This window comes from Apteryx mantelli, chromosome 17 (assembly GCF_036417845.1).
Source record: "Apteryx mantelli isolate bAptMan1 chromosome 17, bAptMan1.hap1, whole genome shotgun sequence".
In the NCBI taxonomy this organism is placed as follows: Eukaryota; Metazoa; Chordata; class Aves; order Apterygiformes; family Apterygidae; genus Apteryx; species Apteryx mantelli.
This window is the reverse complement of record NC_089994.1, coordinates 7,289,952-7,317,021: the sequence shown is the minus strand read 5'-3', so window position 1 is coordinate 7,317,021 and position 27,070 is coordinate 7,289,952. Positions and strand designations below refer to the sequence as shown.

The window sequence follows — 27,070 nt, the reverse complement described above, 5'->3', positions numbered from 1 at the left end:
TTTAAGTCTTGAGCATGTTCTAGTCTTGAGGATTTTTGTCCTTCTTGTGGGCAAAAGAATAACTCTGTTTCTGTCGCAATGACAAAAATATGTTACTGGGGCTGCTTTCATGTCTGGCTACTGACACATCAGTGATGTGAAGGCTGAGAGTAAATAGCAAAGAGAGGAATAATTAGAAGAGGAATTATGTAAGTAGATCCTTAGGGCAGAAAACCTTCACTTAGTGCAAATAAGGCTTTTAGACCCCAGGGAAATTATTTGCATGGTAGAATCTAGCCTGCAGGGAAACTGAGAATCCCACTGTAAAATCCATCCAAGCTGAGATCTCTATAGAGGATAACCTAGGGAACTATTGATCTTCGTGGAGCATGGGAAAGCCCCAGCCATCGCGCAGTGTCAAGGACCTGTGGGGAGTGCCATCCCCTGGGTCATTCAGCAGGATGCAGGAGATGAGAATCCACAGAATTAATGCAGAAAACAGGAATTTCCGTACTGCTCTTAAATTTTAATTTCTGCATTTAAAACAAAGCAGAGCTATATCAAAAATAACCAAGCCATTTCCACTAGGATAGCATGATTTTTAAAGCAGGTCGTTTTGAACTGACAAGTTGAAAATGTTTGGGTTTCTGGTTTGGGTTTTTTCTAGTTAAGTAATGGAGCTGTAGCTTGTATTGAGTGATCCCGTACTGACAGGGTTGTGCCAAGCCATTCCTGAATCTGTCCCTCGGCAGGTTTAGTTGCGAAGCCGAGAGTCAGGTTCTCCTACTCTTGCCTCCGAGAAAGTGTTATTTCTCAACGTTGCCGTTGGTGCTGCGTTACGGCAGAGGAGGTGAGCGTTTTGGAGATGGTGTCGCGTCTTTGGCAGCTCGGCTTTGCTCTTTCCTGCGTGGTGTGGCTGGCGCTGGCAGGTTCGTGCGGGCCCAGCCTGGCGAAGGGGCTGAGCAGAATGAAAATCCCACCCGCGCCCTGGCGTCTTTGCCGTATTGCGGTCAGATCCCTTTCCTGAGGGGATTCCTTCCTTAGCAGCCACAAGGGTTTCTAGCCTTTCTAGGCTGGCTGCTGGGGTTTGGGTGGGTTGGTTTGGTTTCGGGGGGCGAGGGGGTGGCAGTGGGTTCTAGCAGTGCCGGCAATGTCTCTGGGGCTCCTGCCCTGTGCCTGGGACACCTTCTGCCGTGGAGGCAGCTGAGCGAGGGGTTCGTGTGAGGCGTAGGGGCTGCGGGGCTGCCGAGCGCAGCCTCTCCTGCCCGCTGAAGGCGGCGGTGGCAGTGACGGCAAACGCAGTCGGAGTCGCTCCTGACAGCTTGGTCGCAGCAGTCGCCCTCGAGCTGGTTGCCTTGGTTACTGAGTGGAAGATGCCATCTGCGTGGAGATGAAGGTCTCGATGACATTGTGAGTGGACGGCAGCAGCTGACTGTGGCTGTTGGTGGCGTCGGAGCTCTGGTACAGCACGAGGCTGCTGGAGGACACTGTCAAAGGCACAGGCAGGAGTTAAAAGCAAATTCTCACCGCAGCCCCCTCCTCATGTGCATGCACACTCGCGTTTCCAGCGTGCCCTCAATCTCTCGGCCTAGGAGTGTAGCCCTTTCCCTGTTTTGTGTGCCATTGTGAACCTAGGTTAGGTCCAAAGCTAGCCTGAAAGCACCGTGGGAGGTGACCTTCAGGGAGCTTAGCTTTGTGAGTCTAGTTGATGGTTACTGTCCTAGTTAATGTCTTCTCTTAGCGCTGGAAAGCTCCAGCCTGAGTCTGTATGTGAAGGAGTCTTGGGCTTTTCGGCTCAAACTGCCTGCCGCTCTGGCAGTGTGTGGACCCTGATCTTGTTGATACCTTTAAGGTTATTCTCCTCTATAAATTCTGTAGAGGGGTCCCATTTCCACAGTCCTGCCTCACACAGTCTGTGCAGACAGTTCCCTGCTATAAACTGTCCTCTAAATCTTTTTTCCCTTGTACCAGCTTTCCAAACCCCCCCCCCCCCCCCCAGGACACTGGTGGAACCCTTTCGGAGAACGGTGGGCCCTGGTTCCTGTTTTCGGGGGGGGCGTTACGGTGCTGGCAGGAGGAGCTGGGCAATACGCGGTTTAAAATAATAGCGGCTGCTGCCCTTACCAGCAGGGCTCGAGGTGAGGCGAGGGCCTGGCTGAAGGTGCTGGATGGTTGTGTCCTGGTTCTGTAAATGTATCGTTGGCGCCTGTGACACTGGCGTATGGATCCCAGACTCTGTGTGCGTTTCCGAGTCAGATGTAAACGCCTAGAGAAAGGAAAGTTAACAGCGCCTGGTTTCGACGTCCCTTTTTATAGGCACAAGAGACAAGTACTGGGAAGAGTGAGCAGGTGCTGTTTCCAAGGAGATTAAATCCTCCTTGATGATGGAGTGAAGAGCTTGCTCTAATGCCTCCAGTATTGCAGCTGGTACCAGCAAGGGGAGGAGATGGGAAGGACTGTCCTGCTGCCGTGGCATAGACCACGCACCCAAAAACTCTCAGACACAGGCAAGGAGCTACCTGCAGACTGGTGCGGTTCTAAGGTGGGGGAACAAAGGCATGTGCTAAAGGCTGTTACCTGTTTAGTTGGTGTCAGGTTAGTCAGGGCGCTGAGATTGGCAGTATCTGTTATCACCATGGTTTGTGGTAAGAGGCCTGTATGTGTGTATTGGGCCACTTCGGACTTGGGGCCGTAGAGAGCTGTGCATGAAAGAAAACAAGATCATGTGGATGCTGGAGCTTTGCATGAGAAGTTGTTTGGCTGAGTTGTTCTCCTCATGTGTGTGGACCTGCTGTCTGTCTCCAAAACAGTGGGAGTGGAGGGACAGGGAGATGAATGCAAGAGAAAAATAATTTCATAATTAGGACAACAATAATGGAAGGGGGAAACGGAGTGCTGCGAGCCCAAGGACCCAGCAAACGCTCCAGAACGAGCTATTTTTGGTTAGAGCAAACGCGTTCGTGATCTTACCGTGAGGGTTCTGTATCTGGGCCATGGTAGCCATGAAGGGGCTCTGGTTGATGTGGCTCTGGACCTGCTGCATGAGGGGCTGCTGGTAGGACGGGTGCAGCTGCTGGGAGAACTGGACGGGCTGCAGGGTGGTGAGGCTGCTCCCCATGCTGTTTATCACCGGTACACTCTGGGGCTGCGTCGAGGCCAGGCCTGAAAACCAAAGACCAGTGACATGCTGAGACCTTTTTTTGGTACTGTTGCACGCTGTGGGAGGAGTGTGGCTGCTCTGCAACGGGGCGTCTGAAATGGTCAGCGTGGCTGGTCTGTCGTGGCAGGGCGAGTTCAGTTGCTGCTTTCCAGGAGCTTCTCTTGTGTTCTCCGTGATTTTAATGTGAAAATGAAGCGGGAGCATGCAAAATGGATAATGCAGGCAGGAACCACAAAAACGCCTCTGCCTGCCAGCGTGGGTTCCTGTGGTGCCTCCTCCTGTACCAGCACAGATCATCACCCTGCGCTTTACCAATAACCTGATGTAAACTTCCATGGGGAGGCCTCGCTCGGAAGTAAAGCTGGGGTTTCATTTCACTGTCCAGTTCATTCTTTTATTCCTTTTTTTTAATGAAGTTGTTGGCAACAGAGAGATCGGTGCTATAGCTGCCCAGCCACTTGGAACCGAGTTTGAGCTCTTTTTGCTTAGGCTGCCGAATTATGGAATTTGGACCAGTGAGAAGGAGGTAGAAGGTTTTATGCATTGCTGCCCGTGTCCCACAACTGTCCAGACCCCATTCCTGTAAATCAGCGAGTCTGTACAGCACTGAGATACTGTTAACACTGTGTGGAAATTTCCAATTTTTTTTGTTTGCACAGAATTAGAATCCATATCATAACAATCCTGGGTGTAAATGAGGAAATGGAAATAGTTCACAGCTGTCACCGTGGAACAAAACAGGACCTCTTTCTTCCTGGGAAGAAAGTGTAGGAAGAGTGTAGTTTTGTTTTCTTTTATCTAATGACATGCACTTTGGCAATAGAATAGTCCGGGAATGAAAAGAAGTCTCATACAAGCCCAGAAAAGCTGCCAAAGTGAAAAATGTATTAAAAAAAAAAAAAGGACAAACTAATTACTGCTGCAGGTTCCAAAGGAATATGCTGCTCCTTGCAGGAGGTAGAACAGGGCGTTTTATCTTTCAAGCGATATGAACATGCTTCAATTTTCATAGTTTTGAGAGAGTATTACATTGACATTACATTTATGCTTGGGACGATGGAAACGAGCACAGCAGCAGAACAAAGCAGTGGCATGGGAATAGACTGCAGAAGGTCCCTTGCTCTCAAGACTTGGGTTTCTGTGTAACTTAATTCTGCCATGAGTAAGGAACTTCTGTCCCTTAATCCCATGAATGCTTGTCAGTAGTGCTGCTGAAGGTCCTTAGTCTTGGTGGCTGATTTCCCCAGCTCCGTATCCTTGCCAGCTCGGCGCTTTTGCCTCTGGAAGCGAAGCAGGTGATTCTAACGATCACGCGTGCATCTGAATCCCGATAGGCAGAGTCATCGTGGAGAACATAAGCAGCCAAATAAGCGACTCACCTATCACCAGCGTGGAGGCACCTGTGTTGGTGAACGCTGGCGCGAGCGACGGGGTCTCGCCGGCTCCGATCGCCATCACGCCGGGCAGCGATGCCATGATGAGGTTCTGCGTCTGCTGGCTCAGTGCGTGAGGGTTTTGCTCCAGGCTGTGCAAGGCCGTCAGGGTGCTGACGGGAGGGAGAGTTCCTCCGGGAGCCGAGATCTGTGTGAAGGGAGGGAGGCCCGTGAACACGTCATCTGCAGCACCGTGTCTACGGCAGGTCCCACAGCCGTGATAAACTTCCTTCTCCCCCTCTCGCCTGCCCCGGCCCCTTGCTAGCTAGAAAGGCTTTGCGTTTGCTTATGTGCAGTTTCTGTTTTTTCACGCTCCTCAGTTAACTGGTAAAGGTCAGCTGTTGAAAAACTAAGAGTAAACCATTGCTCCGTTTTAATTCCTCACATCCAGAAGCTCGCAAGGGCTGCACAGACAGGAATGGGGTTACTGCGTTCCCTATGGGGAAGGCTGGTCCTCTGCTAATTACCTAAGTGTAGCTGTGGAGTTCAGCACAGAATCCACGAGTTCCTCTTTTCCTACTCACTTTTTCTCTGAGAAATGCCCGTGATTTCCCTTCCTCTCAGCAAGTGTCTCTTAGTGGCCAGTGAGTTTTCAGGCTGAGATTTTAAAGGAGCTGCTGAAATGTTTCCTTCTATCCTTCTTCCCCCCCGTATGTTCTTCAGGCCGTGCTAAGTGGCAGCTGCCCGCTTTTAGGAAAGAAGCGCATCTATTGGATAGAGCAGGACGGTCCTAGACTTGGGTGGCTTGCTGATTCTGTCTGTGTCCTTGAATTGCTGAGAAACTTAATAACTTGACTGTTTCCTCGCCCTCTAACATGAACTCCATAGCCTGTGTCTATGCTGTAATGGGGTTTTGAGTTTGCAAAGCCCTTTCAAGATTCATAGTTTAAAAAAAAAATTACAGAAGCACAAAGTAGCATTCTAATAATCTGGCTGATAGAGACAGTTCAGTGCTTTCTATTATACCCTTTTTCTCCCCAAAGGCAACAAGCTGTAGGGACTTTTTAGTAAGACTAAGCAGCAACAGGCTAAACAGTGGCACAGATCACCTTGATATCAATTTTAGAAGACAGCTCTAAAAGACGACTTTCAGTGCCTCGTGAAAGACTTCTGTTCTTCGGGGAGAGACCAGAAAACCAGCAAAGCAAGTGGGTGACTGTACAGGTTTAAATCATACTCTTTCACAGTGAACTTAACTTTGCCTCATGCCAATATGCACTAAGGCAAACTTCTTCCAACAGATTCCCTGCAAGCAAGGGAAGGTGTGCAAACCAAAAATGATCAGTTGCATAATTAGCAGGGAAGCATTAGAACTATGTGGAAAGAAGTTTCCTTAAGAAAAACTCAAAAGAAAGTCTGCTTTGAGAAGGTAGGTGGCTACAGTCCAGATATCCAGACATGTCCCCCTTGCAGGTGCTGCTTACAGGCTGTTGGGCTTAATTTTATAGATAGGATAAATGTAAGTAACTAGTCTCTGATCTGTTGATCCCACTGGAGTCTGATCAATTATCTTGAGATGTATAGAGAATGAGAGCTGGAGATGATGAGAATCTCACTGGGGAAGGAGGGGAGAGAAAAAGGCCTTCTGGGAGGAAGGAAATAATGTCATATCTTGAGCTCTGTTTTCTCAGAATAGAGTGTTTTTGTTAGTCTAAAGGAAATGGCTGTACTTTCTGTTTTCATGCCCTAACGCCCACCCTCACCAGGAGTGTGAAGGTCACAGGTACCCTGAGACTGCTCATATTATATGGGCAGTGTGAAGCTGACTGTGTAATGTTGCTGCAAGAAGGTTGTTTTTAAGAGTATTCTAGGAAATGCCATTTTGAATGGTGCGTATTGTGACCATAGGCAGAGGATCTGACATCCTGTAGTCACCAGTACATCAGTATATATCACTCACCAGCTTAGTATCTGTGCTCAGTAGGTTCTGGCTGGGCTCCAGTCCAGGGGGAGAAACCTGATGCAGGATGGTTTGGGTGGTCACCATGGAGCTGTTCCCATGGTGGTTGCTGCTGGAGGACTCTGCCTCGGTGGCTGGCTGCTGGTTGTACCTCACTCCTGAGTCATAACAAGATGGAACGGGGTGTCAACAATGAGGAACCGAGACATTTTGACAAGTGCTAAATTCAGTTTCCTTTGCAGTTGCTTGTCTTTGGTGTTCAGAGCAAAGAGACGAGGTGGGTGACAGAGGAACCGTGAGAACAGGCGTTCCCACCACTGTGCCCTGGGTTTCCTCTGTAACTTGGCCAAACTGCTTCCTCAAGTCCTGACTCAGGTATGGTTGTGTGCACTGCAGGAGGTGAGCTGGACTGGCCAGAAACCTCCCTGGATGTGGGTGTAGAGAGGAGCGAGCCTTAGTAAGATCGTCTCTTCCCAGCATGACATCAGTTACCAGCCCTGGCCTAGGGAGCTGGCAGAGCTCTTGTTCCTGGGTTAGGGAGTGACCTTTCCTGAAGCCTGAAAATTCAGTCGTGGAGTCTGATGCTGCTGATGTGGTAGAGGCACACGTGTGAAAGGCTATAGAATTAACTTGTGATGGCAGCCCAGCAGATGACCCCTTGAAAAGGGGTTGCTGCCTGCCAGCCGTGAGGGAGGAGCAGACTGTGAAAGAGTAAGTGAGGAGACAGCTCAAAGTTTTGTTACTGAACTTAGTGTCACCTTTGCTTTTCTAGCCACCCTCCTGTCCTCGCCCAGAGACATGGTCTCTTTGTCACCCATACTCTTTCCTTGTGTCAAATCTGCCTTTTCTGTCTGTAGAGCCACCTCATAAAGGGGTGGACTTGGGAGATGGTTTTGATGACTGAGCTCTGGCAAGTTTTGTTTTTCCACCAGATCTCCCCCTGGTTGTTTCTTACCGTGGACTTTGCTGGGTGAGAGAGCAGACGGTGGCTGGAGGGAGGAAGAGCTGTGAGGAGTTAGAGGGGGAGCAGAGGTGGGCTGGGGCCCGCTGAAGGTGTCCATAGCCAGCTTGTGCCGGAAAGCCTCCTCCTTCCTGCGATTGGCAAACCAGTTGTAAACTCTCACCTCCGTCACCAGGTTTGAGCCCAGCCCCTGGGCCTGGGATGGGGAAACACCTCTCTGAATGCACTCTGCTCTGTGGGGGAAAACACGAAAAGAGTCTTGCTGAGCCGGATTCAAAGACGTGGAGTTAAGTGGGCAGCCCCAAAATGCCTGTGGCCAGACACACTGTAAAGGGCCTGCCGGAAAGAGCAAGACATGGGGCGTTTCTGCATCCTTTGTGAACAGTGAGTGCTCAGTAGTGGCATTACATTCGAGGCTGGCTGGTGGCAGTGGTGACATCCACTGCTGTGCCATTAGCTTGCCTCTCACGAGCGCTAGCAAACAGCAAGGACCCAGAGAGGCCCTGCTCTGCCCTTCTCCCTCAAAGCCAGAGACCCAGCTTCACCTGTTGCACTCCTCCACCAGTGCCTCTCTCTCTTCTTTGCTGGGATTTTTCTGTCTCTCGTAGGCTTGGAACAGGATCTGTTGTGAGGCAGGACCCCACTTAAAGCGGTTTCTTCTTCCCTTCTTGGTGGGCAGGTCATCTCCCATGGGCTCCTCTGTCAAGATACCCTGGCCAGCGTGTGTGAATTCTGAGGGCAGAAAGGGACAAGGGGATTTGCCCGCTAGAAGGGTTTCCAGTAGTGTTTGTGCCCAGCAGGCCCCGTGCAGCTCACCCTTAGAGCATCTCTTACAAGCAGAGGGTTGAATCTAGATGAGGTGGAAACAGAGCTCTGTAATCTGCTGGGACAGATGAAGCACTCCTAGCAGGACTGTATCTACCTGGCCCTTCTCTTGCATGCATTGCATCTCCACTTCCACCTTGGAGCAGTGAAAGCCAACGCAGCAGAGCCTAGAGTAAACCTGACTGATGAAGTCCTGCTCTCCAGAGTCACCCAGAGGCCAAGTGTCTCATTTTACTTGCAACCCATGAATGCAAAACTAAGTAAGACAGATTCCAGCCAGACTCATGAATGTGGTACATGCCGCAGGGACGGGATCCCAGCGTGCACCTAAAACGAAAGGGCTCAGAGCGCGTGAGGCGATAGTCCACAGTGGTGTGACCCAGGGATGCAGCAGCCTGCTGTGCTTTGGCAGCTAGAGGAACCGCTGCTTTGGCTGAATTCGCAAAAGCCTAGTTCTCGGGCAGAAATTCTGTCCATTTTGTCCTCTGACCAGTGCCCTGTTTTAGTCTGAGGACGGATGTAGAACTGTTATCACAAATGGACAGAATTAATTTGCTTCTCTTCAGCCAAATGTTGTGGGGTGGGGGGAGGAGGGGACTGCGGGGGCTGTTTTATGGGGGGTGTTTTCCTGTGCACAGTTTGGTTCATCCTCACTGAATACTGATCTAGACTTTCCTAAGCTTCCTGCTGCGAGTGGCTCCTTCTTTTTCCTTGATAGAAGTGGGGAGTAGGGCTCAGCAGGGGAGGGAGGAGGCGTTTATGAAATTGGAGATAGAAGAGTCATTGCTGTACTTACGCTGGGCCACCTCTCGCTGCTTGCGGACGTACCAGGTGTAGAGGGCTGCCCTTTTCTGGGTCTTCATGGGAGTGCCCTTGTTGAGGTGTTGTGAGAGGTGAGATTGGTTCAGACCAGTCGTGTCCACCACCTCGCGCTGAGGGATGTTGTGCTGTTGGAGGTAGGATTTCACCATCTTTGCTACCCGCCAGGGATCCTCTCTGGAAGGAGCAGAAAACACTTCTCAGGAAAGAGAGGTCTAACGGCTGTGCCCAGCAGGCCTGGTTTCCAAGCAGGTGCACTAGTGCTTCCGGAGGTGCATCTTGCACGTCAGTCTTTATCTCACCATTGCCTTGGGGGAGGCGAGAGTGGTAGACTGGCTGCTAAGGGGAAGCTGTTCCTCACTGTGATACCTCGTGCAGTGTGGCCCTGCATTCGGGGTAAAACTGCACAGTGTCAGAAATGAAGTGGAAGAGCTGTAGTGCTAGCTTCCTTCAGACTGCTCTTTGTAGGTACTTTGATTTCCCTAGAAGAAGAAGGGGATGTTCCAGTTATCATGGGAATTTCCCAATGCATCGCCACAGTCTTTGCCATCTTCACTCCTTTTTTATACAAGTCTTTGCCTTGTTTTATCTAGGCAATTGTTATTTGTAAATCACAAGTGCTGGCATGAGTAAGGAACAGATCTTTCTACGGAAAGCAATGCGAATGTAAAGCATTTTTGCGGCTAGTGAGAGATGTTATGAGGAGGGAAGCGACGTCCCATTTCGATGTTCAGTTGGATGTTTTAAGAGTGCAGCTCCTCTCTCTCCCTCCCTCCCCCATCCAGTACATACCTTTTCCTCTCTATCCCCCTTTCTTCTAGGCCTGGGTACTCAGGGTAGGTGTACTTCATTTTCCTAAGACAGATTCACTGTGATACTAGACAGCCTGAACCTAGCTCATGCCCTGATTCTGGTCAAGATTGGGTTACCTTGCAATGACTGAGAAAATGAAGACAGGCTTTCATCATACTGCTACACATGGCATGTATGTGTACACCAAGCCATCTAGGATCATGTCCTTGCACATCTGCTATGTGTTGCTCATAACACCTACTGATTCACATCCAGATCTACTGAAATATCTAAATGCAATGGAAAGCAAAAGGCAAAACACACATTCTTCCCATCACCACCCTCCTTCAAGGTACTAGCCCAGGGAATAGACCTATCTGAGACCTACTCACAAAACTCAGGAAGCTGATTTGATTTGGGATTTCATAATGAATGTGAATCTCTGATTTTTAAGATCTCTGATTAGAATATCCATGAAGGTTTCCAAGGAAATTATGGAGAAAGCACAAGACTTTATGACCACAATTTCTTTGCTGTGTGTATTGATTTCATCAAAGCTGAAAATCATAGTAACAATAGGAAGGTGTGAAACGAGGCAGTCTAGAACCAACTGGTGCAGGTGCCTCTCTACAGAAAAGCCCCTGGCTTCTGGTCAGTTTTGACAAAGAGCATCCTTTCTTGTTTTGTATGTGAAACGTCTGGTGGAACAGAGGGGAGTGGAAATGATCTGCATGCTGTAGAAATACCCTGATGTCATTTCCAACTCCAGCATCAAAGGAGCAATGGGGAGGGGGGGAAGGTAAAAAAGGTACCTGGGATTATGGAAAAACTATTGCAAGAACACACAGGTCTGAGCAACAGGCCACAACTGTACCATTCAGTGCTTGTTGACTCAATAGGTTGCCAGAGGCTACAAAGTGATAAGGAGAGCAAAGTCCACATCTGTTCTCTCAGTGCAAACACCATTATCTCTGTTCCCCTCGCAGCCTCTTTCACAGTGGCTGGACAGTCCAAGGAGCAAGCCCCACGGCAGTTAAAGTATGACAGGAGCGCTATCAGTTACGGCTTCCTGAAAGAGCTGTTTTCTTAAAATAGGACCATTTGTTTCTCCGTTATGATGGGCCAGTTCCAGAGGCCTCAGTTTTGTAGCTTCTTGTCTTAACCATCTTTGCCTTTCAAAAGCCTCAGATTGGGCTGAACTCATGGAAGCTTTTCCTTCCTCAGTGGTTTGTTCTCCTACTGTCCAAGCCAAGGACCAGTCTCCTCCCTCTGTATTTGTGATAGAAGTCTAGCCAGCATTGGTACCCTGAATCTGTTACACAAATCCCTGTACAAAGGAGAAAGGGCTCAAATGTGGCATCTCTGATCTTAGATGTGAGCTCTGGCTCAGGTGGGAAGCGGGGGGACTGCATTATCACTGAGGGAAACCTCAGTTACAGGTTGATTTCCTTACTGCACCCCAGTCATGAGTCGCTTCTGTCTCTCTGGTCAAGATCCCCCCTTTGTGGTAGGAATAAAGCAGGAAGCATCTATGAGCTGACTTTCCTCACAGTGGTTCAAAGCCCTGTGGGTTTCTTCTGTTTTGAGACAAAGCAGAGAGAGTTTTCTGAGGTACAACAGTGCAGGGCATCTTAGTACAGTATGACTTTGTAGGACAGTTGTATGAAATCCTGGCTACCCTGTAAACTGTCGAGGCCCAGGCTCTAATTCCAAAGCAGCAATTCCTTTTGGCCCTAGGCTACGTCACAGAACAAGTGATGGAGGTCAGTCAGTTGAGCCCTCACATGAACCATTGCCCCAATCCACAGTTCCACCTGCAAAGCCTTCATTGTTGACTAAAACACCATAAGATGAAACCTTCACTCTGCTGAAGCTGGTGGCAAAACTATCATTGACTGTCAGGGTAGGATTTCACCCCTAGCCTAGCCTTCCTGGTTGTAATTGCACTAAAATCTCAGTCCAAGTCAGAACTGTGGAAATGGGTCTGCCTTGCTCAAGCTCTTCTCTTCCATCTCCAAGCCTATTTTTTGCTTTTAACTTCCCTTTCTGCCCAGATACAAGCTGTCTCTGCATTCCTGTCTTGTTCTCTAAGGTGTAATCTCCATCTCCAGATTCTTCTTCTCGCATAGTTAGTCTTTACTTCCTTCTTCCTAAGTCTTGCTGTCCTGCTGTCTGCTTCTTCTTGCCTTCTGAGTGTAGTCCCTCTCCCTAGCTCCACTCAACCATGGGCCTGGGTCCTCTCTCCCTTCCAGCTTCCCATTTTCTTAGTTCTGAGGTCACTTTTTAAGGGCGTTTTCACCTCCCTTTTGTTACCTGAACAATAAGTAACCCAGGTAGTTAGTTATAAACTCAAAGGGAACAAGAGGCTGGTTGATAATTTATAGCAACATCTCAAATTTAAATGGAAAGTAAATATCAAGTTGTTAGCATTAAAGAAAACCCATTCCGGAGAGCTGGGGATGTAACATTCGGGGGACCTTCTCCCTCCTTCACTCTTCCTAACTTCTCTTTCTCTTTCCTTCGTTCCTTTCTTTCCCCTCCTCTTCCTCATTCCCTCTGTCTCTCCTTTCCTCCTTCCCCGTTTTCCAGGTTCCCAGGCAAGAGAAGCCCTCATTTCTCTGAGGTAGATTCTGAAGTGCTGCTTTGGACCAGACCTTGGTTAAACAGAGGTTCAGAGCTGTGAAGTGCTCAGGACCATCCTCTGGCCCTTTCCTCTGGAGCCCGCCAGACAACTCCCACTGGTGCCAGTGCAGAGCCCGGAGCCAGGCTAGGCAGAGAGCAGGGAAGGTAAGACCATCCCGGCTGGGTTCCTTTCTATTGAACTTGGCCCGGTTTGCCTCATCTTGGTTTATATGTGGAAATGGAAGGGGTGTGGCAGCTTCATCTCCAGATTCCTCAGCTAGAGCCTTTCTAAGACACCACTGATATGGGGAAAAGACCGGACCTGTATCATTACATCTTTGTTTTCCTTTGTACTTCTGAAAACCAGGCTTTTATCCCTGCCTCCAGGGGAAATCTGTTGCTTATCTCAATTTCTCTCTTTCCTAGTGGAATTTCACCCCTCGCCCTGCAGGTGAATTGTTGCTATACCTCTTTGTTTGCTGTACCTCTGGTAGCATGGTCTGTCCATACCCCCCAGGCTGTCTTTATTCTGCCTTTACTCCAGGGAATATCTGGGAATTACTCCACACATCTCCATCTTCCTAGTGAGTTTATTCTTTAGCGTAGACACAATTCTTTTTCTTTGTGGAGTGATCTGGAGAGAACATTATTTTTCAGTTTGCAGATCTATAGAAGATCAATGAGGCCGATTTAGGCACACAATAAAACGGAATGTAAATTCATCGCTAGAGAAACCTTTCTCTGAACTGCCTTTATCAGTCCTGTCCCTAAAGGACCGAACGTAACAAACACCTGCAGGTGCACCCAGCTGTGTGGGTGTATCTTGCCCACATCCTGGTTTACTCAGCATTGCTTAGTGGTTCCCAAACTGTGGTTTCCTCTTTAGTGGTCCTGTGAGGACAGATTTGGCCTCTTGGTGCTGTCGTTTTTAGTTTCCAGCTCCTGGAAAGCCTAGCAATGGCCGCTTTTCTGATACTACTTTACTACAGGAGCAGTGGTTGCAGCTACCACAAAGACTTTCTTGAATCGCTTATAGCTGCCCACAAGTCAATCTCTCTCTTAAAATGCGGTCTAAGTATTAGTACCGGACTTGTTAGTAATGCTCAAAGATGCTTCTGCCTAGAGGTAGGAGTGCCTCCATCTGGTTTCTGGATTTGAAATCCTTGTGTAGATGCTGAAACAGCTTTGCAAGCATGAAGTTCTGCAGGGTATCCTTGGGCTTGGGGATCAGTTTTTTGCCTTCTTTCCTTTCATCTGCTGCTGGGAGTAATTTCCGTTGAAGACTGATCTCCCATATCTATAATTATTTGTAACACTATTTTAAGGACATTACCTTTAGATGTTTATTAATGGAAAAGTTTGTTCTTAAAAAAACCCAAAGTTTTTTAGTTGGTAGCTACTTCTTACATATTATCAGACCCTGATATTGCCTGAGATGTTTTGAAGATACTCTCCAGACATACAGTTGCTATTTTTTCTAATCTTTGACCAGAAATATGAAAACTGTCAATACAGACTTCCTACTCTCTCCATTCCACCTTGAATAGTTTTGGTCCATTATATCCCCTGTAAGGATACTTGTAACTTTTTGGCTGAAACTGCCTTCTGGTGCCCTTCATACTGTCCTGAACAGCAGAAGCGAACTGTTGTATCCTGTGACATTGGGGAGTGAAGAAAGAAAGCCCAGAGGCTTCGGAGCAAAGTGTTGCGGTTAAGGCCCGATACAAGGCTTAAGAGATCCTGGCTCTTGCCCAGTCTTCTCACCCCTGTCTTAGGGGTCTTTAGGTGAGTCATGGGATCTCTCTGTACCTCAGTGAGCATTTCTGTAAAATGGGAATGCCGCTCAGTTGGCCGTCTACAAGGAGATGGGAGACCGCTGACCGGAAAGCACAAATAATACTGCAGGTACGCGGGACAGGTGAGAGTGTTGTGCTGAGACCGGTAGGAAGCACGGGAAGGGCCGGTAGCAAGCTCCGGGAAAGGCAAGGAGGATCGGAAACTAGAATTCATGCTGAAGCGCGAGTGGCAGGAAGGGAAGCCCTTCCGTCCGTGAGTCCGCTCTCGGATCGCAGCGCCCGGCACCCATTCATTGCGGAGAGCGGGGCAAAGCCGGGTGCTCTTCTTCAGCCTACATGGCTGCCTTTCTGGAGAGATACCTGATAAACCATCGGAAGTTAATGATCAAAAAGCTTATCAGGGTCTTTTCATCTATAAATTTATAAGACAAAAGAGAAATAATAAAGCCATTGGATAATTAGTAACTAGCCAGGGCCCGCCCGGTGCCACTGGGCTCAGACTACCCCAAGACCTGTACGCAGACTCGGGGAGAAGAGAAGGAGACAAGGATGAAGGGAAGGAAAAGAGTGTGGAAGGGTGCGAGAGAGAATTAGCCAGTAAGACATCAAAACGGGAGGATTAGCGGCAGGGACAAAAGTGAGGAGAGAAAGGGAACACGTAAAGAGAATGGGGGAGAGTAAGGGAAAGAGGAGATGAAAAGATGTAGCAGAGCTGGGGGGGGGGGGAAGAAGAGAGACAGACTTTGGGGGCCAAAAGAAGATTGAATTATTGAGAGTGTTTCCCCTCCCAGGTAAGAGCTGATCCAGTGAATTTTCTTCCATTGGCAACTGCAGAGTCAGCAGCTCACAGCTGCTCTTCTCTTAAATATTTACAGCGAATGCTAATGCCTGTTGTGCTGTTTTTCTAGCTCTGGCCTTTTGTGGGGGGATTTGATGTTCGCTGCTTCTTGTTGCACTTTGTTATTTCCCTTTGCCTGCGAAGAGGATTGATCAGAAGGCCCAAAAAAGTCTCTAACTGGATTTTAGTTTTAGTGAAGGTTTCAAGTGCAGGACATTGCTGCACCTTGCGTCGCCTGACGGCTTGTGATTTCAGAGCGCCTCCAAAACGGAGGGGCAAGGTTCTGCCCTCTTGGGCTAGATGGGTTTGAAGGACCTGGTCCTTGCTTGGACAAACCTCTGAGGGTTGTTAGTAGGACTCGCACCCCAATAACAATCCCAAACGTGAGTCCTGGGTCTGTCACAAGACCCCCTGGTTTAGGGAACTCTTCCTGTCTTTTGACTTGATGCTTGCATGCGAAGGCAGGTTTGTGTGGCAGTAAAACCTGTCATTGCTCCTCTCTATGTGCCCGTAGTAATGGCAGGCAGTGGAGGGCAGAAGCATAGCAAGGTCTTTCTAACCTCTGCGTATATTTGGTTTCTGCTCTTTCTACAAGAAAAATCCCCACTGAAGTCAGGAGAATTTTGCACATGCACGAAAGACAGGAACAAGCTCTCTTGGTTTGTCTTTAACAAATAAAATCTATAGGAGAAGCGAGTAAGATAAAAATATTAATCGCCTTAAAAATAGCAGGAAAAATTAAAACTCTCTACCATAAATTCTCCGAGTACTGTGAGGCCAGTTAACAGAGGCCAGATTTTTATGGGCATCTCGTTTTTAATTTTTTCTCCCTTGCTGACAGAAATCGTGAATCCTATAAAAATTAACGTTTAGCCGGAGAGCCGCAGGTCGCGCAGGCCACGGAGTCTCTGCAGCCCGTTTCCTGGTGATCGTAAGCACTTCTAACATGCAGTCGGGCTCCAGAGCTCCCTTTACGCATCGGCAGGAAGATAAAAGGGAAGTTTGAGCTTCTACAGAGAATTTGGGGGGCTGCTAGTCCTGGCATGGATGAAGACGGTGCGGTGAATGCCAGGGACGCTGAGCAGAAGGGGAAGGGAGAAAGATTTAGAGGGAGAGAATACGAGAGAGAACAGCAAAGAGGAGCAGCAAATCTGTCCTTACTGTAGGAGTCTTTCCACCACAGCCTTCTGGTGAGCAGCCTCCTCGGGGCTCAGGTTTTCCAGCTCCTTCATTATCGGAGGGGTGAATTCCTCCCCGTCGTCGGAGGTTTCCTCTTCGGATAACCTGGCCTCCCCCAGGCCGTTGGGGAGAGCGGCGATTTCGGGGCACGAGTCCCCTTTCTCTGTCTGGAGGGCATGGATGGCGCGCTGGCTCTCGCTCTGGAGGACGTAGGGCTCCGCTTCGCTCAGCGCCTTGATCAGGGTCTCCTTGGTCAGCCCCGACTCCAGCAGCGCCCCGAGCAGCTCCACTTGAAGATGACTCAGCTTGGAGACCATGGTCTTCAGCCTGCTGTCGCCCGGGTTTGGATTTCGGCTTGTCCTGCCTCCGGCGTCCCTACACCATGTTCCTGAGGTAACGCGCCCGACTGTCGGCAGTGGGCACAGCGCAGCCGCCCGCCTGCGCGCCCCCCCCAAAAAAGCAAAATACAGAATTGAGCCACTTCAGACCCCCCACGACTGTCCTGAGCCAGTGCTGATAAAGGGACCCTTGGCTATCTGTTTACATTGGAGCAATGTAAATTCTCCAAGGTTCATATTTATCTGTGTGCTTAGCAAGTTACTGAACTTTGGACTTCAGCACTGCAGCGGCAGTTCACAAAGTGCAGGGGGAGGGGAAGGGAGGGAAGGAGAGGAAAGCGGAGGGCCGCAAGGTCTGCCGGCACGGAAGAGGAAAAGATGCGGCGAGAAAATCGGGGAAATGGAAGCAGAAGAACGCAGCTCGCTTCTGGCCCCATCGGTTTGGGAGACGGAAGGAGGCGGGGTGGGTTTGGCGGCGCCGCGCGGGCGACGGCGCAGAGCTCCGGCGGTGGCGGAGAGGCTCCACCGGCCCCTGCCAGGGCCTTCGGGCTGGGGACGGCGGCACCGGCAGCCTCCCTCGCCTTGCGCGCCGCCGGGTCTACGTGGAAGTGGCCGAGAGTCGCGGCGCGCTGCGGAGCTCCAGCTGGCTTCTGCGGCTGAGCGTCGAGCGGCTTTTTCACTTCTGGCTTTGGCTTGCTGGGGTTCCTTGATACGCAAAGGCCGGTGCCTCCTTTATACCTTGCTGCGTGTGGTGTTTAACTGATGAGCGCAGGCATCACCTGGGGGTTTACGCGGCCCCCGTTGCGCTGGTGATTCAAGCGCCCGATAAGGAGCAGCCCTGGGTGTTGGTTCGCACCGAAAGTCCCTGCCCTATCTGCAACTGCTCTGCTGCTTTGGAGAAGTGCCCTGGGCAGCTCAGTGGCTCCCACTTAGCATCTGCCGCCGTCCCCTCCTGATGCCAGCTGTGCTTTACAGTTCCACCCCCACCTTTTGGGTGACTTTCCAAAACACACTGGCACTCTCGGCTGCAGGCGCTTTTTGAGGGGGCCACGATGTTTAGGTGGTCTTTTCTCACCTGCAAATATATGCATGAATCTGTTTAAGTGGCTAGGGAATAACTTAGTATGCAGGTGTGGACTTGATGGTGTATAAGGGTCTCGTGAACGATTCCTTCTTGTGTGATCAACGGGGGAAGGATTTAAAACTGTTGTCTTGATGGAGATTTCCTAAGAGCAACTACTTGTCTATTTTTATATACTCCCATGGGGCGCAAGCTAAGAGGAGCCTCCCAGGACGGCTCCAGGCTGAGCACTGGCCCAAGAGGCTGCCGCAGAGCGACCTTGGCCTCCGCTTCCCCCTCGCGGGCAGCACGGAGGGGCCGAGCTCCTTTGCGGGCTGGACGCCCTCGTCCCTCTGGGCACGGCAAGCGGCTGCTGGGCTGATCCCCGCAGCCAGGGCTGTTAATAACTGCTGCCTTTCGTTTCAGGCGCCGTCTGCACCCGAGTGCCAGCTCCCCTCGCCGCAGTCAGTTGGCAAGGCTCAGATGGGGCTCCAGAAGACTCCCTCTGTCTGCCGAAACGGGAGGATCAATTCGGAGTCCATATGAAAACATTTAATGTAAAAAAATATCTTTTGTTTCTAAAGACTTTATTATTTTTGTAGCAGGTTTAATAAAGAGCATTTTAAAACGTTCAGCTTTTTTGGCATTGCCCTACCTCTATTTTGATACAATTTCTGTGCATTTTACTTTTGATTACAAATACCCTCCCAGGTGGTAGACAGGCTGGCTGATAATGGTAATTGTCCGTTGTAATGACAGTGCCCAACCATGATGCATGGTTTCTGCACGGTGCAGCCTTATAATTCGAGGGTTTTGCACACAGAGACAACAGATTGCGGGCTCGCTGCAATATGTGACAGAGAAGATGCTGCCATATCATGCTACTTACTTCTGCCTTTTTGTGCACAGTGATTTCTTTTACCTAAACTGAAAAGGATGGAAAATACTAACGTTTTTATTTATAGACTGTCCAATCTATTTTCTGTGAATAAATACTTTTGTTGTACGCTTGCAGGAAAAAAATTGTGAAGTTTAGACAAAGAACAGCAATATTTGTCAAGGGAAACTGTAAAGAAGGAAAAAAACCTAGCAACCAGTTATCTGTATTTATCATGTGGTTTTAAGGATTCCTCACGCACCAGAAGCCCCCACCCTCTCGGTTCTGCTTGCCCTGGAGGCCTTCAGCTACAGAAGCTTTTAAAACAGCCTCTCCTGAAACCAATGAACTTTAAAGGCCATAAAACCAGAAATGAACATCTGCCTGTATGTTAGGACCTACAGGATGCTACGGCTGGATACCATGTGAGGAACCCTGAGTTTAATGTGGAAACCTTTCAAATACTGAGGAATAGGTAAATGTTCTCTGTCACTTTATCCTGAAGGTCTTTCTCCCTGGATCTATTAGAGTTGCTCATTTTAAATTCCAGGAGCCTGGACAATCAGGGAAGAGGTAAACTTGCCTTAAAAACTTCTACACTGTCGTTTTTATATTCACTGTAACCTGCCCAACCAGATACACTAGCAAATGATTCAGCACTCCATTAAATATCTAATTCAGATTCTTCGATGCAAGAAAACCAGTGTTTCTCGGACGTTACCGATTGCTAGCTATCAGAATGAACAACTGGGAGGGAGGAAGGAGACCGCTGCTATGAATTAACCACCACCCCTGTTTTATATGTTGGCACTGAGGATTGCAATCTCCGATTTCTCAGATTATTACAACTGCCACGCTATCCTGCTGAGAGGTAATAAGGACAGCAGAGGTCAGGGCTGGAAGCTGCAAAGCTTTAGCCAGCTAGATTATAGCTCTCGTAGTAGAGCAAGAGCTAAATTGTAGAGTACCATAATCTAAACAATATGCTCCTATAACCAAATTGTGCCTCGTGGATTTTGCCTTGAGAAGGAATGTTTGAAAGAAAAGGACTTGGTTTTGCTATACCCATTTTCATTTAATATCAGTTGGTTTTGTTGATTTTCTTACTTATTGCAAAAACTTACTGGAGCATGTCTTGATTCTGAAGTCACCCTGAATAGCATGATGTTGGTAGTTGTAATGGAGAGGCAGTTTTTGAAGTATGAAAGCCCCAAGCGATACTGCACACCAACAGGAGGAGGAGGCAGGTATCTGGTTTTGTATTCTCTTTTCTCCTGCAAACTTATTTTTCATTAAGCATAACTAGAATGGTGGTCAAGACCTCTCCAATTCAATACGTCAGTAACAGGCCATAAGCAGCTTTACAACTGGTAAGCTTAACAGAAAGCTCATGAAAAATGTTTTATTACCAAAATGGTTTGGATGCAGACTGGAGAAATGTATCAATTAGTAATCACACTTGAGGATTCAGAGCTCTATAGGTTTTCTGTTTTAACGGCATGCTTAATAAAGATTGATTAAACACGTTCAGCTACTTTGCATTGTGCTACCTACACTTTAATACAATGTCTATGCATTTTACTTTTGATTATCATTTTCTTCACTTCCCTTCAAGTTGTAGGCAGTCTGATAACACCGTGTGACAGCTGTCTCATAAACCTGGGCTGTTGGCATTCTCCAGCAGGCTTCCAGGCAAGGATGTCTTCTGTTCCTCTATTTTATTCTATTTCATTGATAAATAATAGTCTGCCTTGGTAAACTGTTCCAATGTAATGCCTTCTCCCAAGAACATGTAATAAGGTAGTTGAACAGTGGATTAATTAATAATGAGGACTACTCCATGAAAGTATAAATGGGTATATAATGGGAACATTATTCTATTTTTAGACCTATTGGTCTGCATTCTGCTTATTACAGGAAAGCAAAACCAGTTGAATAGTCACATAACAGTGTAATGTGAATGGAACTGCAGGTGGGTTGTAGGTTCCCAAAGCCTGAGTCTTGTATCAATACAACTGTTACCTTCAATGTTTTCATTTATTGAATCAAATCCATCAACAAGTATACACAATGAAAAATATAGTAATTTCCTAGGATAAAGCCAGCCTAATGTCATGACTTCAAGGAGCATGCAGAGAAAGGAAAAAAAAACTAAATATTTTTATAATAAAATTGCTAGCAGAGGGAGCCTATATATTTCCATGAATATGGTGATAAAACTGCCACTGGCAAAAGAAATATTTAGAAGTGGTTCCTTTAATAACTCTTTACCATTTTACAGTTCCTCCTGCTGAGACTGCCAAATGCTTTATTGGCCTGAATGACATTAACATCATCCCCTCCTTGAAATGTGAGAATTATTGTTATCGTTGTGTTCACCCCTATTTCTGTGATTGGATAAAAAAAAGCTACACAAGAGCCAAAACTGATTATTGTTTGTGCCCTGGGAGCTTGGCCCCAAGTGGCACACAGGAGAGTGAAAAATCCCAGATAATTGTAATTTGTATGATGTTTTAATAGGGTTGGATTTCAGCTATTTGTGCAAACCCTGAGTATCGCAGCAGGGAAGGACTCACTTGAATATGTGATTAGCATATTCCTAATACATACCCATTTTACACTTCCATGTAGCAGTCCTTGTTGTAAATATGTGATTATAATAGCAAATATGTCTTGACAGAGGAGCAAAGTGTTTTTAGTTGGTAGCCTTCCTCCTCGATCTCAATAGAGCAATCGGCATGAGAACGATCAAAAGAGAGGCAAGAAGAGGGCAAGGCTATCTTTTGATTTAGACGCTAGAACACCTTCCCAGATTTCTCCTTACTGCTCTTTGCAAGGTGCAGTTGCATTCAGAAGAACAAATGTTTCACTCTTCCATCTGCAAAGGTGACATTTGTTAAGCTCTGGGAGTCTCCCCGGGGAGCAGGGGCTCCGGTGTAGCAGCCGTTAAGAACTGCGCTGGATGCGGGGCTAGAAGGCAGGGTGTGATGGTGCACCCACCTTAGGGGGATAAATTATAGGCTGTAATCTCTACATACCAGCAACATCTCCACGCTCTTCCTGGATAGGAAGCAGGACTCTGTTCTCCTTCTCGTTCATCCATCCATCCCTCCTTCGCTTACTCTGTTTCTGTCACCAGGGCGAGGGTGAGGCTGGAGAGCAGGGGCAGCGCTGGAGCTCGGTTAATGAAGGAGTTTCCCACTAGGTGGTAGTGAAGAGAATCGTGTGACACATGCTGGTCAGTGCACACTTCAATTATTTTTATCGAGGGGAATCCCACTAGGATCTTACAAGCACAATATCCTCGGGTAGCTCTGAGCTACACGGCCAAACTGAGCCTCTGACTTCTGCCTTCCCCTTCGGCTCATTTCTGTGCTACGTGTTCCTCCCAGACCCAAGCAGGGTTGACAACTCTACCTGTCATGTCCCTTCCCAAAAGGTGAACGCTCTACATGAAACTACTGCTGTTCTCTTTCCACCTCCATAATCGAGGAATCAAGACATGGTTAGCTAAAATGTCATCTAATGATTATATTAAGACACAGAATTTCTACATGCCTCTTTGTTTTAAAGAAATACCTATTTTTACCAGACCCAGGCATTGTTCTTCTATTCAGGGCAGTTACATCACCTCCAACTGCTAGTTAAAACTGGCTCATCTCCCTCCCACACCGCAAGGAACAATGAATGAGCTGGCTCAGCTGGACTGAAATCAATTGCTCCAAACGCCGCAAAACTCCACTCACACGAGCTGCTGCAGTGAAGCAACAGGCGGCAAGGATTACTCAGGTAGGCAGGCCTGAGCTGAGACACTAGATCTGCACTCGGCAGAAACATAATCACGGAGCCGAGATTTGGCAGCAGCATTGAAGGAACCAAGGAGGAAAAGGAGACAAGATAGGTATTGACAGCTGCCAGTTCCTCTGCCCGGGACTCGCATGGTTTAATACAGCGCTGGACATTAACATGAATTTGCATTTAGTCCGAGCATCTTGAATGTTATTTTCTTTGCTGCAAGCCTTCCTAAAACGATGCTTAGCTTTTGATCCAACTCTGTTACTGCTTTCCTTGTTTGAAAGATGGTAAATTCAGAGGTCTAGCACTCTCCAGAAATACGTTGTGGAATACAAGTTAGGAGCTCTAGACTTACCTAGAATTATCCTACCTGAACATTTATCACCTAATCCTCCTCCAAAAGGAAACCCGACAAAACAACAATTCAACACTCGTTCTTAGGAAGTCACGTAGTCCTGCGGGATGGCAGGAAATCAGTGGAAGTGAGACAAGAGCGGCAAAAGCAGCTGCTTTCCTAGGTTTGATAGATACACCGCAGCGTGCAGGCTGTGTCCAAACTGCTGTTAGCCTCGTGTTCGTTTAGGACGTGACTACGCACGTCCCTTTTCCTTCACCCTGCGCCTCACAAGCCCCAGCAAGGCCGCCGCTTGCGACACGCGGCCCTTGGGTTATTTCTCCAGGTCTGGACTTGCCTGCAGAAACAGCCCAGGCGCAGGAGTGCAGGCAACCCCGCTCCCCACGCGCGGCCCGCAGACGCGCCACAAGCCACCGCCGGCGCTTCGGCCTGCCCGAGGGGCGCCCGGCCGGGCGACGCCGGGGGCATCGGCTTCGCTTCCTGCAGCGACGCGGGGAGCCGGGAGGGCGTGGGCGCTGCAGGCCCCGTAGGCCCCGTGTGCCCCGCAGGCCCCGCGCGCTCGCCCTGGGCGCTGGCGGGGCCATTTTGTGCGCATTCAGCTCTGGCGGGGACTGGGGTTGGAGCAGCACCTCTGGGGACAGAGGAGCCGGTCCCAGCACCCACATCCTAGCTCCCTATTACCAAAAAAAAAAAAAAAAAAAAAAAAAAAAAAAAAACGCAAAAAGGAAAAAAAAAAGATTTAAAAGAGGAATCACAATTTTCTACGTAAAGCCGCCCAAAACCCCAGCAGCCCTAAAACACGCCGCATACTGGAACCCACCCTCGGCTTTGTTTTTATACTTTTTTAGAGGAAAAAGGGCTCCCGGTGGCCGGATCGCGGCCCCCACCCCGCGCCCCGCTCCGCTGCAGCCCCGACAGCGGCCGCTCCGGTGGGGCTCGGGCTTCCGCCGCCGCTGCCCGGCCCCAGCCCCAGCCCCAGCCCCAGCCCCAGCCTCGGCCCCGCCCGCCCGCACAGCGTGCCGCCGCCGCCGCCGCCGCCGCGAGGGGAGCGAGGCGCGGCCGGGCCCGACAAGCACCCGCCGCCGCTGCCCAAGGCGCCTGCGCGCGGGCGCCGGCACGTGAGCGTGTTGTGGGCACGTGACGCCGCGCGCCGCCCGGCCCGGCCCGGCCCCCGGCCCCGGCCCCGCCCTCGCCCCCGGCCCCGCCTCCTCCCTGCGCGAGCGCGGCGACGCCGCGCGGCCTCGCCTCGGCAGCCGGTGCCCGCCGCCTGCCCGCCCCCTCCCATCCCCTCCCCTCGCCGCCGCCGCCGCCGCCGCTGCCGCTGCCCCGGCCATGAGGCCCAGCCGCCGCCGGCGCTCCGGCGCGGCCCCGCGTCGCGGCTGCTGAGCCGCCGCCCTCGCCGCCGCCGCCACCATCGCCCTCTCCCCCATCCCCTCCCCGCCCGGGCGGGGACCCCCCTTCGCTCCCCTCCCTCCTCACAGCCGCCGCCATGTTGGGCCGGGAGCCGCAGCGGGGCCGCCACTGAGCCCCGGCGCCGGCGAGCAGGAGGCGGCCGAGGAGCCCGGGGCCCGGCGCCGCGCCGCAGCCATGGCGGAGCAGACCTACTCGTGGTGAGGCGCGGGGGAGGGCCCCGGCGGCGGAGGGCGAGGGCCCGGCCGGCCGCGGGGGGTGTTCCGGCCCGGCCTCCTTCCGGCCGCGGCGGCGGCGGCGGCGGCGGCGGGCCCGGGCAGGGGGCGCAGGTGGCGGGATGCGCCCGGCGCTGCGGGCGGGCGGGCGGCGGCTCCCGGCGGGGGGCCGCGGCCCGAGGCTGCGGCAGGGCGGGGGGAGGCGTTAGGGGGCACCGCGGGGGGCCGTGAGGGGCCCCGGCAGCCGCGGCGCTGGAGCGGGGCCCGGCGAGCGGCAGCCCAGCTGTGTCCCCCCCGGCTCGGGGGGCTCCGGGCCGGCCGGATCCCGCACGCTGTCGCCATCCGCCGGGCGTGGGATGGGGCCGGGGCCGGGGCCGCTCCGGGGCGTGCGAGGCCGCAGGTGGAGCCCCTGCCTGCAGCCGGCCCGTGCTGGCGGGGGGCGGCTGCTCGGTCAGTGCCTGTGTGTGTGTTTTCACCCGGTGACAATAGGCTTGTTTTGGGCGCAGGAAATAGGACGAGGAGGAAGAGACCAGTTCCTGTGGGAAGACGCGAAGTGTAGCAAATGAAAGTAGAGGGCATTTTTTACCCCCCTGTGTCCTGACACTGAATCAGGCCTAGCTGGCTGTGGACTGAAGAGGCAGGGTTGAGTTTCTCCATATAGCTCTGGTTTTGGGTATTGTCAAGGATTGCAACACAGATATTTCACGTAATCTACCTGTGCATCAGCTCTGTTGACTTCAGCACTGCAGCAGTATCACCAATTCTGATACTTTCTTACTGCATTTTAAATCTGTTTCAATAATAACATCTGGAGGTGTTTCTTACTTTCTTTTTGGAGAAAGTCCCATTACTCTTACAAGGAAATGAGTTAAAACTCAGCTTTTGACCTTGGTGTGTGCTGAATGTGGAGGAGGGACTGAATATGTGAGGAATATTTCTATTCTGAATAGTTCTGGAAATACTCTTTTTCAGAACTTGGAAGCAAGATTCCTGTTCTGCCACATGTTGAGACTTTGACAGCCCCTCTCCCATCTTCCCTCACTTCTCTCAAGAACTGGTACACATACTGGTCTTTTCCTCTTTAGAAGTTCTTATTTTGCTTTGCAACCTCAGTTCATGTAGTGGTCTGCTTTGCTTTAAAACAACAAAAAGACAACTTCTTTGGCTAATGAGGATTGACTATATATTGTTTTAGGACGTGAACGTTGCTACTGATTTATGCAATTTAATGTAGTTCAGTTAGATGTGTCTAGTGAAGTATTATCTTACTATATTTCAGTTATAAGATGAAGTTATAACTTTGTAAACTACTTCTGGGATTGCCAGCTAACTTTCTTTAAAAAAATAAACTAAACAAAATTTCTATTAGTACATGGTTTTAATCTTTTAACTCCCTTGCTTTTTTGAATAAGCGTCTTTGACACAGTATTAATCTAAAGGCGAGACTTTTAACAGAGGCTCAAAGTCTGATTAACTCTTCTGTAGGTTGTGCGTGTTAGGGGAGTGAAGCTGAGAGCTGGATTGTGCTTCGCAACTTGCTAGATGTGTCACAAGAAATGTAGTATTGGGGTTGTAGCAGAGCAATGATATGCGGCTTGCGTCTCAGAACACTGTAATTTTGTTGTTGCTGTATTCACTAACATGTCCTCCTGTTTCTGAGGTTGCTTTCATTTTACGTTTAGAGCTGTGATCAGTGTTGTTTGGAAATAAGGAATGATCAAAAAAATCTATTTTGAGACGAAGGACTCCTGTTCTATAACTTGTGCACTCTTCTCTGCATATGAGTGTTTAATTACTTATGCTTCCAGCAACAATCTTGCTTTTTTATTTTTAATTATGATAATGCAACTCTGTAGAAAATTGGCTAGTGCTTTTAGGAAAAACGTACATGTTAAATCATCTACCCAGGAAACTGGTGCTTCTGCAAAGGAATCGTACAGGATTGTGTCCAGCAATTAGTGCTGTTGTACAGTTTTGAAGTTGGCAGCTTGCGTCCTTTGCATTTGCTGGACCTGTAAGGGCTGCTTTTTTCAGAATGAGTGCTTTTCATGTTCTTTGGTGTAGTGTGTAGCTGCTGTGAAGATAAGGTATTTGACATCTAATCAGGAAATGAAAGGAAAAATCCTTTCACTTACCTGTCCTTTGTATAGATGTAAATTGAGAGTGAGTAAATTGGTTCATGGCCCCAGTGGTGCTTCTCTTTTGTCCTGCAGTGTAAGGCTTGATCACTCCTCTTTCGCTATCAGCCTTCCTCACGGAATCACTGTAGCTTCATAAGCTATGATAAGGGTTTATTTTATTCTTTTCTATTGAAAGCAGTTTATTGTTTCTGACGTGTTAGAAATACCTTTTAAATACGTACTTGTAAACTGTGATTTCTGAACAAAAGCGTTGTCAAATATTTACACAACATATGGCTTTCTCAATGATTGACGTCTCTGCTAATGATGTTGTTTTGAAGAGATGGGAAAGTGATTCTGATTTTGCTGTGTTACTTTGTTTTTGTAAATATAAATCTGAGATTTTAATGTAGATTTTTTTTTATTTTAACTACCAAATGAAATTGATTGCAAATATTTTCTTTCATTAAAACATTATAAGAAGGAGGAACCTCTACTTTTTGCCCATCCCTTTCTTAATTTAAAAAACATAAATTGTCTTGTGTCTCTATTCTTGTGGATTATTTCTTGCAATAACTTCATTTTCTTTTCTCTTC

The 27,070-nt window shown here is 49.2% G+C and overlaps 2 protein-coding genes and 2 long non-coding RNA genes across 4 annotated transcripts in view; 2 read left to right on the top strand and 2 right to left on the bottom strand.

The window, feature by feature from the left end:
- Positions 1–102: 102 nt before the first annotated feature.
- On the bottom strand, positions 103–16,692 carry HNF1A (HNF1 homeobox A). The gene is made up of 10 exons (XM_067307272.1): positions 16,287–16,692; positions 9,055–9,254; positions 7,979–8,165; positions 7,428–7,666; positions 6,473–6,630; positions 4,519–4,720; positions 2,950–3,141; positions 2,557–2,678; positions 2,104–2,245; positions 103–1,466 (listed from the first exon to the last, which is right to left on the bottom strand). The coding sequence occupies exons 1-10, from the start codon at positions 16,619–16,621 to the stop codon at positions 1,339–1,341; spliced, it is 1,905 nt and encodes a 634-aa protein (XP_067163373.1). The 5' UTR covers positions 16,622–16,692; the 3' UTR covers positions 103–1,338.
- On the top strand, positions 12,307–18,334 carry LOC106486333 (uncharacterized). Its single transcript, XR_001292864.2, has 2 exons — positions 12,307–12,656; positions 18,129–18,334. It is a non-coding gene; the product is annotated as an uncharacterized lncRNA (long non-coding RNA).
- Positions 18,335–20,189: 1,855 nt separating this feature from the next.
- Positions 20,190–22,577, bottom strand: LOC136993573 (uncharacterized). The gene is made up of 3 exons (XR_010885956.1): positions 22,518–22,577; positions 21,618–21,780; positions 20,190–20,302 (listed from the first exon to the last, which is right to left on the bottom strand). It is a non-coding gene; the product is annotated as an uncharacterized lncRNA (long non-coding RNA).
- A 1,511-nt stretch (positions 22,578–24,088) lies between these two features.
- Positions 24,089–27,070, top strand: part of SPPL3 (signal peptide peptidase like 3) — a 60,668-nt gene continuing 57,686 nt past the window's right edge. Inside the window, exon 1 of the mRNA XM_067306979.1 lies at positions 24,089–24,339. Within this exon, the coding sequence (XP_067163080.1) occupies positions 24,317–24,339 (23 nt within the window). The 5' untranslated portion in view covers positions 24,089–24,316. The remainder of the gene's footprint in view (positions 24,340–27,070) is intronic.